The sequence below is a fragment of the Eulemur rufifrons genome, chromosome 15 (assembly GCF_041146395.1).
Source record: "Eulemur rufifrons isolate Redbay chromosome 15, OSU_ERuf_1, whole genome shotgun sequence".
In the NCBI taxonomy this organism is placed as follows: domain Eukaryota; kingdom Metazoa; phylum Chordata; class Mammalia; order Primates; family Lemuridae; genus Eulemur; species Eulemur rufifrons.
In genome coordinates, this window is record NC_090997.1 from 68,669,856 (window position 1) to 68,687,205 (window position 17,350).

The window sequence follows — 17,350 nt, forward strand, 5'->3', positions numbered from 1 at the left end:
CATACACAGAAAACAATGACCCACCCCTTGTACAGCTCCTGGGCACTGGAGCAAGTGACACACACTCAGAATTGGTTTTTAGAGCTAGAATGTTATATGTGTTTCTGGAGAAAATAAAGAATCAATTTCTTTTCTGAATATATGCCTGGAAGGCAATAATACTGATGGAAAGAAGATACAAAATTCATCTAAATATCATTCAAAGAATGTCCTATGTCTTTTGCAGGTACTGAATTATGGAAGATTTAGAAACAGATTTAGTGAAATTTAAAGGATTTTATTTTCATCGTGCATTTGATACTGACTTATCAGAAAATTTAGATGATTTTGAAATTAGAGATGATGATGTCTTGGTAGTCACATACCCCAAATCTGGTAAGTTCAGTATTCCAATAGCTAATCTAAGACATACAATGATACTTCTATAATATGAGAATTTAGTTTTTCACTAGTATTAGATATGGCCATATAGTGTTAATCCTTTGGACATACAGAACTCATTGTTCGATATCCTGTGAAATAAGGTTTTGTACAATGCAGTTATAAGTTATTTCTGATTTGGCATTGGAATGGGCAAAATGTTAAAACCATTAGACTTAAGATAACATCCAACACTGAATGCTGAGGTGGGATGAGAAAAGAAGCAAGAATATTTAGCATTTAGTCAGGTGTTGGGACATATATTTGAAGAGCATGAGAAGGAGAAAAGTTTGCATACTAATTATCATATTACAGAATAATTCCTAAATATTTTTAATTAGCTCTAAGTCATAGAATGACTTGCCTGATTAAAGCAATATTCTAAATAGGAATTCAGTTAGGGAACCCCTAAAGGGTTGTCTCTCTCCTTGCCATTGCCTGCTGTATTTTTACTTTCTGCCTGAGCATCTGCCTCAGGGCCTGGTGCCTCCATTCTTTCCTTGAGCCTGCTTTTCCTGCTGATCACCCAATGTGACTGAAGCCTGATTTCAATTCCATTTTCTACTCTATTTAGCGCCTATCATGTGGCCCAGTTTTACGTCCTGTGTTGTACTCTGAAGACACATTCTGTCTGCAGTGACCCCTGCTGCTCAGTGAGTCTGATAGCCCACCACACTAGTCCCTTGCCAATGCCATAGCTCCCTGGTCACTTTGAAAATGGTGGTCAAATGGTGACTCTTTTAACTTCTTAAAAACAAGGTATCTAAACCATAGAGACCTATCACCATTTACATGATCACAGATATTGCAAATAGTCTTTGCATATGTAAAACATTAGTTCTTAACAAAAAAGAGTCATGTGCTTTGAGAGGTTTTTAAAGTGTCCAGATAAATGAACAGGACCTATTTCTATGTTATAAGGTTTCACAGCAGCAGATACCAGCTGTGAGTACTTAAAAATAGTTTTGGCCCTTTTGCTGACTTTGATCCAACACAGCTGCTCTAGGGGAGCTCTAAAAGCATGTTGGTGCCTCAGGCCCTTTGCACTCCCTGTCTCTGCTTCCAGAAATGCTCTTCCCCTAGACATCTGCATGGATCATTTCCTCCTCTCCTTGGGTTCCTTATTTTAATATTACTGTGTCAGTGAAGCCATTCTGAATGGCCATAATTAAAGATGCAGCCTCACCAGAAAAATGTCCCCATGTTTTTTGCTGATTAATTTTCCCTTCACAGTACACTATTTATGACCTTATGAAGTATGACTTATTTTGCACATTTAATTTTTATATTATATACAAAGCTAAGAAAACCACAAGGCATTTATAGAAGAATATATGGATCATATCATATATAAAAACATTATTTATATTTAATAGGAATATATATCATATGTTATATGTATTAAGGATATATATATGTGTGAACTGGTTCACATGATTATGGAGGCTGAGAATATGCCCTTAGGAAGCAGGAGACTACAGGAGAGTTGGTGGTGTAATTCAGACCAAGTCTGATGGCCTCAGAGCCAGGGAGACAATAGTGTAACTCCCAGTATGAGGACGAAGCCCTGGGAATCGGGGAGTTTGCTGATGCAAGTCCCAGGGTTCAAAGGCCCAAGAACCAGGTGCTGCAATGTCCAAGGGCCAGAGACTCTGATGTCCCAGCTCAGGGAGAGAGAGAAATTGCCCACCCTCCACCTTTCTGTTCTATTTGGGTTCTCAATGGATTGGATCATTCCTGGCTGCATTGGTGAGGGAGGATGTTCTTATCCTACCCATTCAAACTCTAATCTCTTCCTGAAACACCCACACTGACACACCCCAAAATAATCTTTTACCAGCAATCTAGGCTGCCCTTCACCCACTAAAGTTACACATAAATTTACCCATCACGTAGACTAACGAGAATTTGAAAGGTGAATATGTCAAATGCAGACGAGGAGTGGATAGAGATCTACATGCATTAGCGTATTACCCATGGGAGAGGAGACCGAAACAGCCATTCTCTGAAGAGCACTCTGGCACTTCTTGGACATATTAGGTACATACATACCAAGTGTCACAGAAAAAGTCTGAAGATTCATAAATTTGGAGAGGAGAACTTTGTTTCTGCATCTCTCAAAGAGAGTCACAAGCTCCAGGGAGGAGGCACAGCCTCTGGCTGAAACTGGAAATCGACCACATTGAGGCAGGGAAGGATGAGACAGGAATTTATGCTGAACGGGTTGGCCAAGTATACCTGTTCAATAGATTTTAGAGGCAGTTATGAATATTCACCAACGGGAGATGCACGCATGCACACTAAGCAAACATGCATGTCACATACATTCCATGTTCACTTTGGGGGTGGAGACAACATTTAAATGCATTCCAGTTAGGCCCTATGCATCAAAAGGTGAAGTAAGGACACAAAGTCACTCAGTGACCAGACCCTATAAATTGGCCAGAACTACTCCATGGGTTGTGTCTCTTGTCATGAGAAAGTTACTGAAATCAGTCTCTTGTCCAATCAAAGGTATAGTTGTGGTGTGTGGAACAGGGGTTCAGTTACTCAGCGTATGGCAGTCAGTGAGTGACAATTGTCTCAATATTGCTTATCGTGAGGCCAGTGCATGTTTAACTGCTAGAAAAAAGAAACACCTGGGGCATCTCAAAGCTACTTCATACTTTAAATGTAGGGGTGCAGGACTGAACCCTTGCCTGGCATGGCCTTAGGTCCTGTTTATGATTTGATATCTTTTTACCAGAAATAGTCCATTCCTTCAGCCTTATGATCTTAGTTTCAGCACAAGCAATTGCTCTCCTGAATAGTTATCCTAAAGAAATTCTTAAACAGGTCCATGGAAAGGAACAAAACTAGGATGCGCATTGCTATGCTGCTTGGGCGGGGAAGTCCCTCAGTGAGACAGTGGATAGGTAAAGCCCATGGGTGCAACTATGAAGCAGGAGGCAGCATTTGATAGGGGCAATAGATCAGAGGCAGCACATAATGGATCTTAAAATCACAGCTTTCGGTTAAAAAAGCGTAACAAATAAGATGATCCACTTAAGTTGAAAATATAAGAACTCACAACAGTACAGATTTATTTTTTTTTTTTTTAAATATTTAAAGCTTTTCTTGTTGCACAATTAATACTTATGCATTACAGTAAAAAATTAGAAAATACTGAAAAAGAAAAATCAAATATAAACTCACCACCCTATAGAAATTTTCAAATATTTACAAAAGGAGAGAGAATGACTCCTCTTGTACCTGTCATCCATGTCCAACAATTATTGACATTCTGTCAATCTTGTCAGCAATTGCCCCACCCCACCCAACACACACAGTTTGCTGAGGTGGTACTGAAGTAGTTAAAATCAAATTCCACATGGCATAATAATTTACCAGAAAACACCACAGTGTATATCTCTAATGATAGGCTTTTAAAAATATAATCATAATGTCATTATTGTACCTAATAAAGTTAACAATTATTCCTTAATATAATTTCCTTGATTATCTCAAAAATGTCTTTTACCAGTTTGTTTGTTGGTTGGTTTCTAAACGAAGCACCAACAAGGATTTGGTTATAAAACCAAATTTTAAGTTTTTAATTGCTTCTCCCTCTGCCTATGTTTATGACATTTATTATTGAAGAAATTAGGTCCATTCTCCTGAATTATTTCCCATATCCCGGATTTGACTGATTGTTTTTTTGTGGTGTCATTTGACTTACTCTGTTCCCCTATCCTTTACAGTTTCTGCAAATCGGTAGTTAGATCGAGAGACCCTGGCATAAAAATTTATCATATACACACTATTTTATAAAAATAAGATGTACTCACCATAGATTTTGTAACTTTCTCTTATACCTCATATATCATATATATGTGTGTGCATGTGTGTGTTTATATATATATAGATAGATAGATAGAAAAATAAAGGTAATGCCAGAGAGGAAACCATTGATCTTTTTTAACTTTTAAAATTCTGAAGAATAATGAAATTATTTATGATAACAGTTATAAGAGAAAAAAGTAAGCAAAAGAGTTTAAAATAGTCAATTTTCAAAATTACAGAATACAATTGAATGATTACAGAAATAGAGAAAAACAAAAGACAGAAAGAGTGAAAATCAAGTAACAATGGAGGTCTCAGGAGTAAAGGCAACGCTCCTGCTGAGGGTTTGCTGTTCTGATTGCCCAGTGTACTGGTCCTTGTTCTAAACCCTTTTCCCGTCCATCGCTCACTGATTCAATGCTCTAGTTTCGTGAAATAGTGCAATTGACAGGAGAACTAGAGAAGCAACATAAACTGCTGTTGCTCAGTTTCTCTGAGTTTTCCTGGTTTCAGAAATTCTTGTGGCTAGGTATTTACACTTTTTTTTAGATTCTCAGAGATGCCTGAGTAACTTTGCAAAAAATGACTTTCTTCTTCCTTCAGCATAAATGGAATTGTATGCATGGGTATTTGGGCTCTGACACTTTCCTCTTACCAGTTAATCTCAGTAAAAGGGATAGGTGAAAACTTAGATTTACAAATACTCGTTTTAGATGGGGGCCAGATATTGGTTGCTCTAATGGGTTACAGACAAGTTCTGCTGTCCACAAATAACTCAAACTAACATATTCACTATGAAATATCAATTATTTTCTAATGTTCATCACTTAGCATGACTGATGCCAACATACCATTCTGGCTTTTCCCTCAAGGACTGCTGTCATTGTCACTCATTTTCTTGCCTTTGTTTACCATGTGGAACCTTAAGCCACATTATGTGGAAGTCATCCTCATTTACATGTCACCATCTAGCAGTCGAAGGCTGGATGGAGTCAACATAGATCCTTGGCTTCTAGAGCCTTTAATTTAATTTGAGAGTTGCATAGAACTGACATGAGAAAAAGTCTTGTTGACATCCTTACTGCCAATTAGGAGACTGTCTCTGAGTTCCTGAGTTGCCCAAGGATACCATAGCTTTGTTCTTTCCTGAAAACTTGGTATCTTGGTTGTCCTATCGTGTAATAAAAGCAATAGCTTCCCTTTAAATATATATACATTTAATTTGACCAGAGTCAGTTTCTAATGTTTTCAACCAAGGCCTTGAACCCATACCCAGGGTACAGAGGTCAGGATGATGTATAATATCATCACCTGTTTCTGTGTATTGGATGCAAAAGCTTTTCTTTGTCGGCTATCTTAGTTAAGAATCTTTGGGGTCTAGTGTAAGCATGGAGATAACAAGAAGAAAGAAAATATGTCAAATAAGTATGGAAAAAGCATTACAATAAGGACAATTTCTAGTAGAATCTCTCCAGTGACTCTAGTGCTGCCAAAGTTTCTTTCCAATTAACTCCTGTTTTCTTTCAGAATAAGGGGCTGCACAAAAGAGGTTGGAATAAGATAGTACACCTTTCGCTTCCTAACAGTACAGATTTATAAAGAACACACTCAAGCAAACAGATGCACTTTAAAACCAATTGACTGGTTACAATGCTAGGGGCAGGTGTAGCATTTGCAGTAGGAAATGGGAATAAAAGGAACATACAAGTAGATAAGTGAGGGACTGAAATGAATCAGTGATGTTAAATGTCAGGAACTTCAGGGAAAAATGAAGGTCCCTTTACTCTAACATCTGACATCCTAACAGGGTAAAACAAAAAATGTAGAAAAAGAGGGATGGAGAAGGGACAGGGAAGTGAAAACTGAAGAGGAAGGAGCAGGAGAGGAGGGAGAAAAAATGCAGCCTCTTTTGCATGGAGAACACACTCTTCCAGTTCTCCTGTTCTTCAACATCTACAGCCCTGTGGCCACCTCTGCTCACCACCATTGGCAACCCCTCAGCTACCAGAGCCGGTGGTATTAAAGCTGTGATATCTCTTCTACAAGCAGTATCTGTTATCTGGGAAAGAAGAAGAATGTAAGAAACTCTGTAGAATTTCATATCAATGAATTTTCAGTGGAATATTTGGTCCAGCTATGACAGCAAGTAGGCACATGTGGTCATAGTCTTCCCTGGCAACACTGAAGACTACAGCCACCAATAGTTAAGTAGTAAGAGGAACATATAAGGTGCATATCACCTGTCCCTCCCACACGGATGTATGCTCAACAATGCTCTTACTCACCAGGTGCAGGTGCTCACCAGAGGTTATTGAATAGTCTTTGGAAACAAAGGCTACGATGGGAATTTTTGAGGAGCAATAAGTTTTATCTTAGCACGAATCTAATAATTATCGCACTGGAACTTGTTACTTTTTGGTGGTGTACATCAGTCATTTCAATACATTTTGACTGCAAACTGCATAAACACTACCTATATTCAAGGAATGTTTGAAATCTTAGACCCCAATATTCAGCGTACATAAGAGGTATAAGAAAATTATATGTCCACTCTAATTGGAATTAATCTAAATACTTTTCTCAAATCCCACTTAAAAGCCAATGGTCAAACTTCAGTTATTAACTTTTCCTTTCTGTCTACATGTTGGTGTCAAAAGTCTTTTTGTAGATACTTAAAATTAAACACCATTTCCTTAAGCAGCAATCACTAGTGAAACGGGGAAAGCGGGAAAGATTCAAAGTTACTTCTTCACTTCAATTCCATTTTATGTGATTATATTAGCTAATGCTCTAAGTATGAGATTGAGGACAAAAATCTAGAGGTAAGCATAGAAGATAATTTGAAAGGTATTATATATGAAGCAGAAGAAAGCACAAAGAAGGTATCAAAGTATAAGCCGGTATGAAAACCCACACGGAACATCCTAAATAGAAAAATAAAAGCAAGATATGTTCCTATTAGCCTTATGTCACTTTGTATAAGTGAAACTATCATACAACCTACTGTAATAACAAACTTTATTTGACTGAAAACCTGGATATATATGTTTTTCTGACATCCATGCATTAATAAAAACAAAATTATTTCTTTTATAGGAACAGTCTGGGCTCAGCAGATATTAAGCTTGATTTATTTTGAAGAACATCGCAAAAGAACAGAAAATCTGGATACAATTCATCGTGTCCCCTTTCTTGAGTACTCCTCTAGAGATACAGATTTTGGCAAAAGACCATCTCCTCGTCTCTTCGTTACCCACCTCCCATACTGCTTGGTTCCAAGAGGACTGAAGGACAAAAAAGCCAAAGTAGGGCAGAGAAATACCATTATTGCTGCAAAGAACTGCTCTCTGTCATTACCTCCTTGAACCTCCCTACACTGACACCACATTCATTCAGCTGGTAGCAAACAGCAAAGGATGGAATTGAATGTGTTCTACATACTTTCATTTTCAGCACACATCTAAGTTATTCTGTTATAATATTTGAATTTTAGTTTTCACCTTGTCTCTTTCCTAACTGTATCAGTAATAGAGCTAATTTAAACATTAATAGGTGTCTATACATACACACATCACATTAGCACTCCTGTCCGCCCTACACCCCTAGTGCCCTCCCAGGTTCCCTTTGACCCTCCCAACCTAATTCCCAAGCCCCTTTCTCCCTAAGGACTCCTTACTTTGAAGGTCAAGGGAACTTCAAACCAAGTCACTCTTCTGTACAGTGATTCTCTCTGCTTTCTCACATTCCCCCCTGGATCAGTGACCACCATCTATTGAAAATGTCAGCACTTGGCTCTCTAGCTCTATGCCTGTCTCTCCTGTGATTGGACAAGTTCATGGGAATGATCCTCTGGCAGAGCCAGACAAGGCAGAGACTAACCAGGCACCTGGGCTCAACATTTAAGGTGGCCCATGCTGTCAGTTTTGTGCAAGTACAGGGTCAGCCCTGGCAAGAGCCTGGGAGTGAGGCCCTCCTTAAAGTTTACAGCTTGGGCTCTGCACTTGCCTCTGCCTGGCCCTAGCCCTGCCCAGCCTCCTGGTGTTAATTCTCAGATTCCTGTGATCTTTTCCTTCACCCACCTCAGCCACCATCTTCTATAACACACCTCCCTGTATTCACAGCAGTAATTACTATCTGATATAATATGTATTTATGCATTCATTTATTTTCAGTCTCTCTGCCTAGACCATAGCACCTGCATGGCAGAGGTACAAGTGTGCTCACTGCTGTGTGCAGACTGTGTAGAACAGTGCCTGGCAGGTGGTTGGGCTGAAAGAATGAATGAAGGAGCCACCTGAACTTAAATTGTGACTTCAAGCCCCTGGTTATCTGGCTGCTACCTCCTACTCTTTTTATTCCTTTTAGGGTGCTCCCATTGTAACAAACTTCTGGGCTATGACACAGGAAAATGAGTTTACAGGGGATCTTCTCAGGAAAGTCTCTTCACTCTTTTAAGAGGCCTTGGGGAAGAAAGAGCAGTGGGGTCTCGGACGTGGAGGGGAGTCAGCCTGTCGGAGCAGAAAAGCAGGGAGATTGTAACTCCCTGATGACAACACTCAGATGTTGAGTTAACTGAATCTGTTCCAAACTAATCTTGCGTTTTCCTATTTTGTGAGAAAACACATACCCTTCCTATTCAGAAAACATTACTTGGGCTTTTCTGCAACAGAGGCGTTGCCCCTGCCTTCTTACTGGTTTATCCTCTGTCCGGCCTCCCAGTGCACATGATTCCCAGATATTTGACCTCTCCTGCTCCTCTTTTCCCTGTGTAGTTAACTGCTAGTTAATATTATCCAATCATATCAAGTTAAAGATAATCTACAAGGAGTTGACTTCTTTCCTCAATTCTAGACTGATATAAACTATTTAATATCTTCCATTGTTTGTCTAATGGACATATCAAACTTAAAGGATTCAAATAGAAAATTTTATTTTTTCCTCACACCTTTGCTCCTCCCATGTTCCCTGTGTTAAGAACGTGTGTCATTATCCATACGAGAGGAGCAGGACCACGATATGTGGCACAAGTAACTCAGAGATATCACTTGTACGTGTGTCATTTTTACATAAGCAAATGGATGAAAGACAAGATGCCATTCTTAGAACCAAACAATCACAGCAAGGAACTGAAAGGGAATTAGTTCTTTTTCTCCAGCGCAGGAGGGCCATTTGTTTCTTTCCACCAATATCAACAGTTGTTGCTATCCCATGGGTGAAGGACTCTACTTCCCTGCATTGAGAGATTCTCAGGGATGAGACAACTTCAGATGCATCCTGCATCCATCATCTCATCTCACAGCATTAGGGGCTAGCTTCTCTGCAGCAAACTTAGAAGTTTTCCCAGAGGAGTAACAAAAGTTGTACATTTAATTTAAAAACAAAGATGCATGGCCGGGCCCGGTGGCTTATGCCTGTAATCCTAGCACTCAGGGAGGCCATGGCGGAAGGATAGCTTGAGTTCAGGGGTTCGAGACCAGCCTGAGCAAGACCGAGACCCCGTCTCTACTCAAAATACAAAACTAGCTGGGTGTTGTGGTGTGTACCTGTAGTTCCAGCTACCTGAGAGGCCAGAGCAGGAGGTTTGCTTCAGCCCAGGAATTTGATGTTGCTGTGAACTAGGCTGATGCCACAGCACACTGGCCCTCTAGCCTTGGTGACAGAGAGAGACTCTGTCTCAAAAAATAAATAAATAAAAATAAAAACAAAGATGTAGGCCTACAATTTTATCCAGAGCCCCTGAATATTCTGTGCAGACATAGAATGAGCCAGTTAGTTGTGATTTAGAGTAGATTTTGATGATCTTTTGTATTTCAATGCTATTGGATTGCTTAATTGTTATTCAGAATTAATTTATTCTGATTGGTTATGATAGACAATTCTAAAAAAGAAATCTTTTAGGCTGGTCTGAGTGCAGAGGTGTTTGCAAATAATTGATCACAACCAGTAAAAGATTCCTGCGTTCCTTATCTACTCCCACTCTTTCACTTGACTAGCCTAAAAAAACCCAAACAACAAAAAATAAACAAAAACACCACCATATGCTCTATTTCTGGATAGTTTCAAAGCACAAAATACTTAGAAAGTAACTTCTGTGTGCCAAGCCCTTGTGCTTGACTCAACAACGATATACAAATAAAAATTAGGTAAACCTTACATTAAAAGATGAGTAAAGCAAACCATAAATTTCACAATGTAAGTTTAAACCATTTCAGTAAATTATTGCTATTCTCACATATTTTTATAGTTTGTGAAGCATTGTCACATGCATTCGTGAGTCAGCTGATTTAGGGGCAAAAGAACTAAGTTTCTCTGTCTGCCTGGGGGAGATAAGAAGTAACTTCTGGGATGTGTCTTGAATGCTGTTGCAGAGAAGGGGAAGCACTAAATATAAAGGAGCAGCTGTGAATGTTCAGGACGCAGGGAATTATGGAAGCTAAAAATACTGGGCTTAATCCAATCGAAATGTATTATGAAGAAAATATGATAAATGAAAGCATCAGAAACAATAATTCCTTTTTTTTCTTTGCAGATTATATACATATACAGAAACCCTAAGGATGTTATGTGCTCATATTTTCATTTTTTAAACACGTTTTCAGTACATAAAGCTGCAGACACCATTGAGGCATTTATGAAACAATTTTTGGAAGGGAAAGGTAACTGATGTTATTACCCAGATGATACGTTTGTTGTGCTGTGATGAGTTTTTGAGCTTTATGAATTTGGAAGGTGGAAACGAGAGTGATGAAAATAGAGTAGAATGGGGGTCAGTGGTCAATTTATCAACGAGTTGGTAGGATTGTCTAGAGGGACCAAGTCCTGCCATTCATGCCAATTTCTCTAGTCTCACCCACTCTCCAGAGGTTGCCTAGATTACAAAATCACTTACCATGAAAAGAGTGAAGACACATTAGTGTCAGTAACTCAGAGATGTGGGTTCTAGCTCAGCTGAGAAGAGAGCTCAGTTGAGATCACACTTGCTTTACTGCTTTGTCCTTGCATATTGCATGTGGCACTTCCCAGACGTGTCTGTCTGAGAGTTCCCTTCCCCGTCCTTTTTCTAAGGATCCCACATAGCTAGGTGAGAAAGAGCAAGGCCTGAAGAGACAGAGATGATGATGTCACACAGGAGGCCTAAGCTTAGGCTCTGATCCACTGTGCAGAGCTAAAGTGACTCCTCTGGGACCCTACACTGGCACATGGAGAGGAGAAATGGCAGTGTGTGTGTGCTTGGGGACAGGGAGAGGAACAGGAAGGAGAGGCATAGTTCCTTGGACTGCTCTCCATTTTTGGTCTTTCCTCATTCCACATTAGGCTGCTTTTCTGTTCAGACAAACTACATTTTTAAAGACTAACTTGTCTTTGATTTTGTAAAATTCTTCCCTGGTGGGAGTTAAATGCTTCCCCAATAACCACGTGGCAAGGAAAATCTAGAAACTAGCAACAGACGTCTGTTTCCTTTTTGGTCCTGGAGGTTCCCATACCTCATAACCTGTTCAACCCTCTCAACATATTTACCTACTTACTTACCTCTTCTTCCCACAGTGGTAGGAAATCTTTGGTTTGACCATATCAGAGGTTGGTATGAGCACAGAAACTACTTCAATATTCAGTTCATGATGTACGAGGAGATGAAGAAGGTGAGATGAGATCGAGTTTGTGCTTTGATCTAAGCTCTAACCCAGCCTGGCCTAATGATACCATAGTTCATGCCCACAACACCCAAAGAAAAACATGGAATTTGAGATCTGAGATTAAGTTTAACATGAGGCTTTTTTCTGGTGTCACTCATCTTATCTGTGTTGTCTTCAGTTAAGCATTGCATGAAAAATTAAATGAAAACATCGTAGGCAGCAGAGCAGCTCTCTCACTGGAATCCATTGAAAGTCAACCTTCGACACAAGGGTTTGTAATGAAAAAAGAAAAGAAAAATTACATAAATGAGAAAACGTCTGTGTTTCCTTGGTGAGAATCTGGCTCCCAGGAACAATTAATTGTAAGTGGCTTAAAATACAAGAAAATCTTATTGTTGAGTAACTCAGAAGGCAGAGGTTGGTATCCTGAGGCTGGGCATGGCAACTCCAGGATGTCATGAACGTCTCAACCATTTTCTACCTTTCCATATTGTCATATTTGCTGTATCAGTGACGTCTCTCCTCATAATTGTAAGACAGTTGTCAAGGCTCCAAACTCAGGTCCTCATCTGGAAGCACCGGATGCAGGAAGGGAGGGACCTAGTGCCTTGCTTTGTTCTCTCCAGGACGAAAGCCAATCTCAGAAGCTTCTTACATTTGACTTCCTCTTTCTGTTTCAATGGCCTAAGTTGGGTCTGATGTGTGGGTTCAGTTGGGTCCACGTGACCAATATGCAATCTTCCTTTCAGTCTGGTCTCGCCCATCTGTCCAGGCATGTCTCCTATTTTCTATCTCAGGCCTGTTTCCATCAAGCCTTGAGGATACCAAGTTTCTAACTTTTTTGTTGCCTGATATCTCATACATACCATACAACTATAGTATCGTGTATTTGCTTTCTTATGTTCACACTGTATATCTCCAGTTTTGTCTACCTAGAAAATTACTGTTTTTCCTTCAAGATCCAGAGTAAATATCTTTTCTTTATTGTGACTTTCTCTTAATTCTATTCCACAATCCTTCTTGCCCTAGGTCTTGGAGTCAACTCCCAGCACTGATTTCCTTCTTGTCCCTGTGTTCACTTTCACATCACACAGGACAGTGCCTGACAGTAGAAACTTTGCTAAGTGAACACAGAGAAAATGAAAAATGTACAATTAACCTAATTAAACTCTCAAACAGCAGACAAATGAAATATTTACCAGTAAGGAATAAGAAAGTCAAGTTGCACTGTCCAATTCCAAACTTACAACCAGCTGAAGTACCTACATTTTTCACTCCTGCAATATTTATATCTGACACTTGCATATGCCTCTCTTCTTATAATTTGCATAATTAATCATACTGTGATTTATTTCAGGATCTCAGAAGTTCTGTGTTAAAACTCTGCAAATTTCTGGGTGAAGACCTGAGTGAGGAGGCTGTGGATGCCGTGGTGAGACAGGCCACATTTCAGAACATGAAGGATGATCCGCTGGCAAACTTTGAAAATACACTCTACAGGGGCTTTGGGCCAAAACTACAAGAAGGCCATTTCCTTCGCAAAGGTGAAGTTCAGCAGTGAAGCAGCAACAGCTGTTTTCCACTGTGGTGCAGATGGCACAGAGTGTAGCTCCAGGGTGTCCTGGTACAGTTTCAAACAGTGGAGCCCTCTTGGCCCTCTTCCCTTCTGTAGTCAGTTTCTGTTACGTGATGTCAGCCTGGGGCCCTCCATGCGACTACATTATCTGGTTCCTAAAGGGCATCTGATGGGGAACCTAAAATCACAAAGTCTTCTCTATGGCCTCTGAAAATTGACTGATGCCTAGTAGCACAGTGCCTACCTGCCACCAAATGGATATTCACTTAGGATTAGATGCTTTCCCCTCCTAAACAAGGCCACAGTACCTGACAATGGAATATTGACAAGTCTATTGGCCATCAATGGCCACTCTTGCATCACCATGATTATCCTGGACCTCTCACTGTGGTGAATGAACAACACATATTAGCTCTAATGTTGGTATTAGGATGGACTACTGGCTACATGTCTTTTATTAAACTAGTGTAACACTTTAAAAAAATTAATAGTTGTATTTCATTTATGTCACCTCTGGAGAATGAGTTTTCAGAATACATGAATTCTTCATACAGCTGCTAGAATCAAAAATATTAAAATATTTTAATTACTTTACACTACCATTCTATTTATATTTCATGTTTGCTAACTTGGTATTACACAGAAATATAGACATAGGTTTGGCACTTAGTAATTTCATAGGGTTATATGCCTTATGTCAAGAAGCAATAAATACTGGCTTTGTATTTATCTAAGTTAATTTTTCCTTCCCTCCTCTCTTTGGTGTATCTTTTCCCCTTCTCTTGAAATACCTGAAGCACTGGTAGCATTGAGCTGACCTGAAGAGGGACATGCCCATTGCCATTAGTCCCAGCACATCCTACTGTCTTCCAGATGCTGAGGCTACTGCACACCTCCCTTAGCACTGCACTTGCATTTTGCATTTGAAAGAAGACATTTTTCTGTGTTTTGGTGTCTTTAGGAACCCCTGACAATGAGAGACTGAAATGGCTATAAGAAAAAAAAGAGTGATCCAAATGTCTTTGTGAATGTGAGCCATGTGTTTATTTTGCAGAGAAACAAACAAGTCTCTCTATTTACCTGATCACCTTTTGCTTTGGCTTTAGCAGTCCTGCACTAGGTTTTTGTGTTCTTAGTTCATTCAGTGCTTCAGTTGTTTGTTTCAGTTTTCAGTGTGTTTTCAGTTCAGTCTGTTTTTCAAATCAGTCTGTCTTGTCTTGCCTCTCTTTCTATCAGCTACTATTCCTCATGACATCTGGATGTCTTTGGAAATTTAGTTTAAGGCCATCTCACAAGTAAATGGGGTAAAAGTGGAATAATTTCAGCTCTGCCATTATAAACTGTATGATCTTGGCTGTTTTACAAAATCTCTCTGAGCATCCCAGTCTTTACCTGTAAGTGCTATCTCAGTGATGACTTATCTTATGGTATTTTTAAGAGACTTCTATAGATTAGGGGAACCAATGCGATCCTGGAACAAAATAGTGATCACGTTGTAGTAATTTTCCATTTCCCAGGTGCTGACACTGTGAATGTGGGTGATGACTGTATCTAATTACAGTAAAATTGCAATGATAAATGTGTTTATCGGCTTGCCATGAAGTCAGAGAGTGAAGAGTCTTAGCCAGGTAGAGGAATGCCTGGGAGCTTTAGGGGCAGAAAAATAAAAGTGGGAAAAGGTTTCTGCCAGTACTTAGTTAATATGTTTCTTTTGCCCCTCACCAGGCTACGAAACTTAACTGAAGCAATTTCTCTGTTATTTTCTACCAGGTACCATTGGAGACTGGAAAAATCACATGACCGTTGAGAAGAATGAAAGCTTTGACAAGATTTTCCAAAAGCAGATGAAAGACTTTCCATTGCAATTCATCTGGGATGTAAATGAAACACAGAATTAAGTTCAGCACACAGAATCCTAAGAAATCACCTTCAGCAGGAAATACATTAAATCATACACTTTCAGTCTTTGACACTCTGAACCATATTGTAAAATTTCACTGATTAATGAATATTAATACCTTTATATTTCTGCCATCTTCAGAGCTTTCCATTTCCAGATATTCCTCTCTTTCTGATCCATTAAGGATTCCTCATATCGTTTGGGCATATAATCATGGGTAGTTGTACACTTTACTTTTACATTTACTTACAAATGGCTTATCATCTTTTTGTCATATTTAGAATTTTCATTTTTATATCATAACATTAGTCAATCTTTCATTTCATGGCTTCTGTATTTTATGTTTTACCTTGGAGGACTGTTATCACAAATGTATTCATATATTCATAAGTCATATCTTACTTTTATTTGCATATTATTCTCATGCTGTAAGAATACTATTTATTTCTTTTAATAGATAACAAGTTGACCCAGCATCACTTGTTTAATTGTCCACCATTTTCTTACTGCTTATAATAGACATTATTATTTTCTAAATAATTGTATAAGTTGACTCTGTATACATTGTTCAGCTTTCATTTCTTTTATCAAAACCACGCCATTTAAATTTCTAAAATAATGTTATGAACTCTCATACAGAATCCTGTTGGAATTTTGTTGGTTATTGCTTTACATTTAAAAAGTAATTTAAAACCTCAAAGAGCTGGGAGTGGAAATACCGTTTGATCCAGCAATAGCACTGTTGGGCATCTACCCAAAAGAGCAAAAGACATTCTATAATAAAGACATTTGTACCCGAGTGTTTATGGCAGCACAATTCACTATTGCAAGGATGTGGAAACAACTCAAGTGCCCGTCAATTCATGAGTGGATTACTAAAATTTGGTATATGTATACAATGGAATATTACTCAATTATAAGAAACGACAGTGATCTAGCTCCTCTTATATTTTCCTGGATTGAGCCTGAGCCCATTATCCACAGTGAGGTATCACAGGATCGGAGGAATAGTCTACACATATACTCGCCGTCAAATTGGTACTAACTGATCAACATTATGGTGCTCACACGGTAGTAATATTCTCCAGGGATTAGGGGGTTGAGGGGTGCAAATTCACAACTAAAGGTCACAGACACGGTGAGCATTGAAGAGGGGAAGGGCATGCCTCTAAACCTCGCTTGGGTGAGGCAAAGACATAAAATGTAACCAGAAGATATTTACACTTCAGTGTTTATTGCAGCATTATTCACAATGACTAAACTGTGGAATCAGCTTAAGTGTTTATCAAGGGACAAATGGATAAAAAAGATGTGGTTATGCACACAATGGAATATTATCTAGCCATGAAAGAGAAGAAAATTTTGTCATTTGCAGAAACTTGGATAGATCTGGAGGACATTATTTTAAGTGAAATAAACCAGGCACAGAAAGACTCATATATGGGACCTAAAAAAAAAAATCGATCTTGAGGTAGTGAATAGAATGGTGGCTCCTAGAGATTGGTAAGGGTGGTGGGAAGGGGTAATGAAGAGGTGTTGGTGAAGGGGTAAGTCTGTTAAATAGAAGGAAAATGTTCTAGTGTTCAATAGTGCAACAGGGCAACTATAGTTAATAATTTATTATATTTCAGAATAGCTAGAAGTTTTCAAATACTCCCACATAAAGCAATGATAAAAGTTTCAGGTGAATCATGTCCCAATTACCCTGATTTGATCATTATATGTTATATGCTTGTATCAAAATATAACATGCACTCCATGAATATGTACAATTATAATGTATCAATAAAAAATACAAAGAAATTGAATATATAAATTGAGACTGCCATTCAGAAATATTTTGTGTTCATCATTTATTTGTGTTTTTGTTCACATCAATTTCTAAGGATACATGGTCCTTATAAAAGGCATACTATGTTGTAGTTAAGTTTATTCCTAAGCATGTATACGTAGAATTTGTAGCTAACGGGAGGACTACATTTATTCAGTTGCATTTTC

At 38.8% G+C, this 17,350-nt stretch overlaps 1 protein-coding gene across 1 annotated transcript; it reads left to right on the top strand.

The window, feature by feature from the left end:
- Nucleotides 1-236: 236 nt before the first annotated feature.
- LOC138395979 (amine sulfotransferase-like) lies at nt 237-17,099 on the top strand. The gene is made up of 6 exons (XM_069489082.1): nt 237-375; nt 7,339-7,547; nt 10,772-10,898; nt 11,788-11,882; nt 13,234-13,420; nt 15,223-17,099. Exons 1-6 carry the CDS (start codon nt 237-239, stop codon nt 15,348-15,350), a joined length of 885 nt encoding a protein of 294 aa, XP_069345183.1. The 3' UTR covers nt 15,351-17,099.
- Nucleotides 17,100-17,350: the final 251 nt, after the last annotated feature.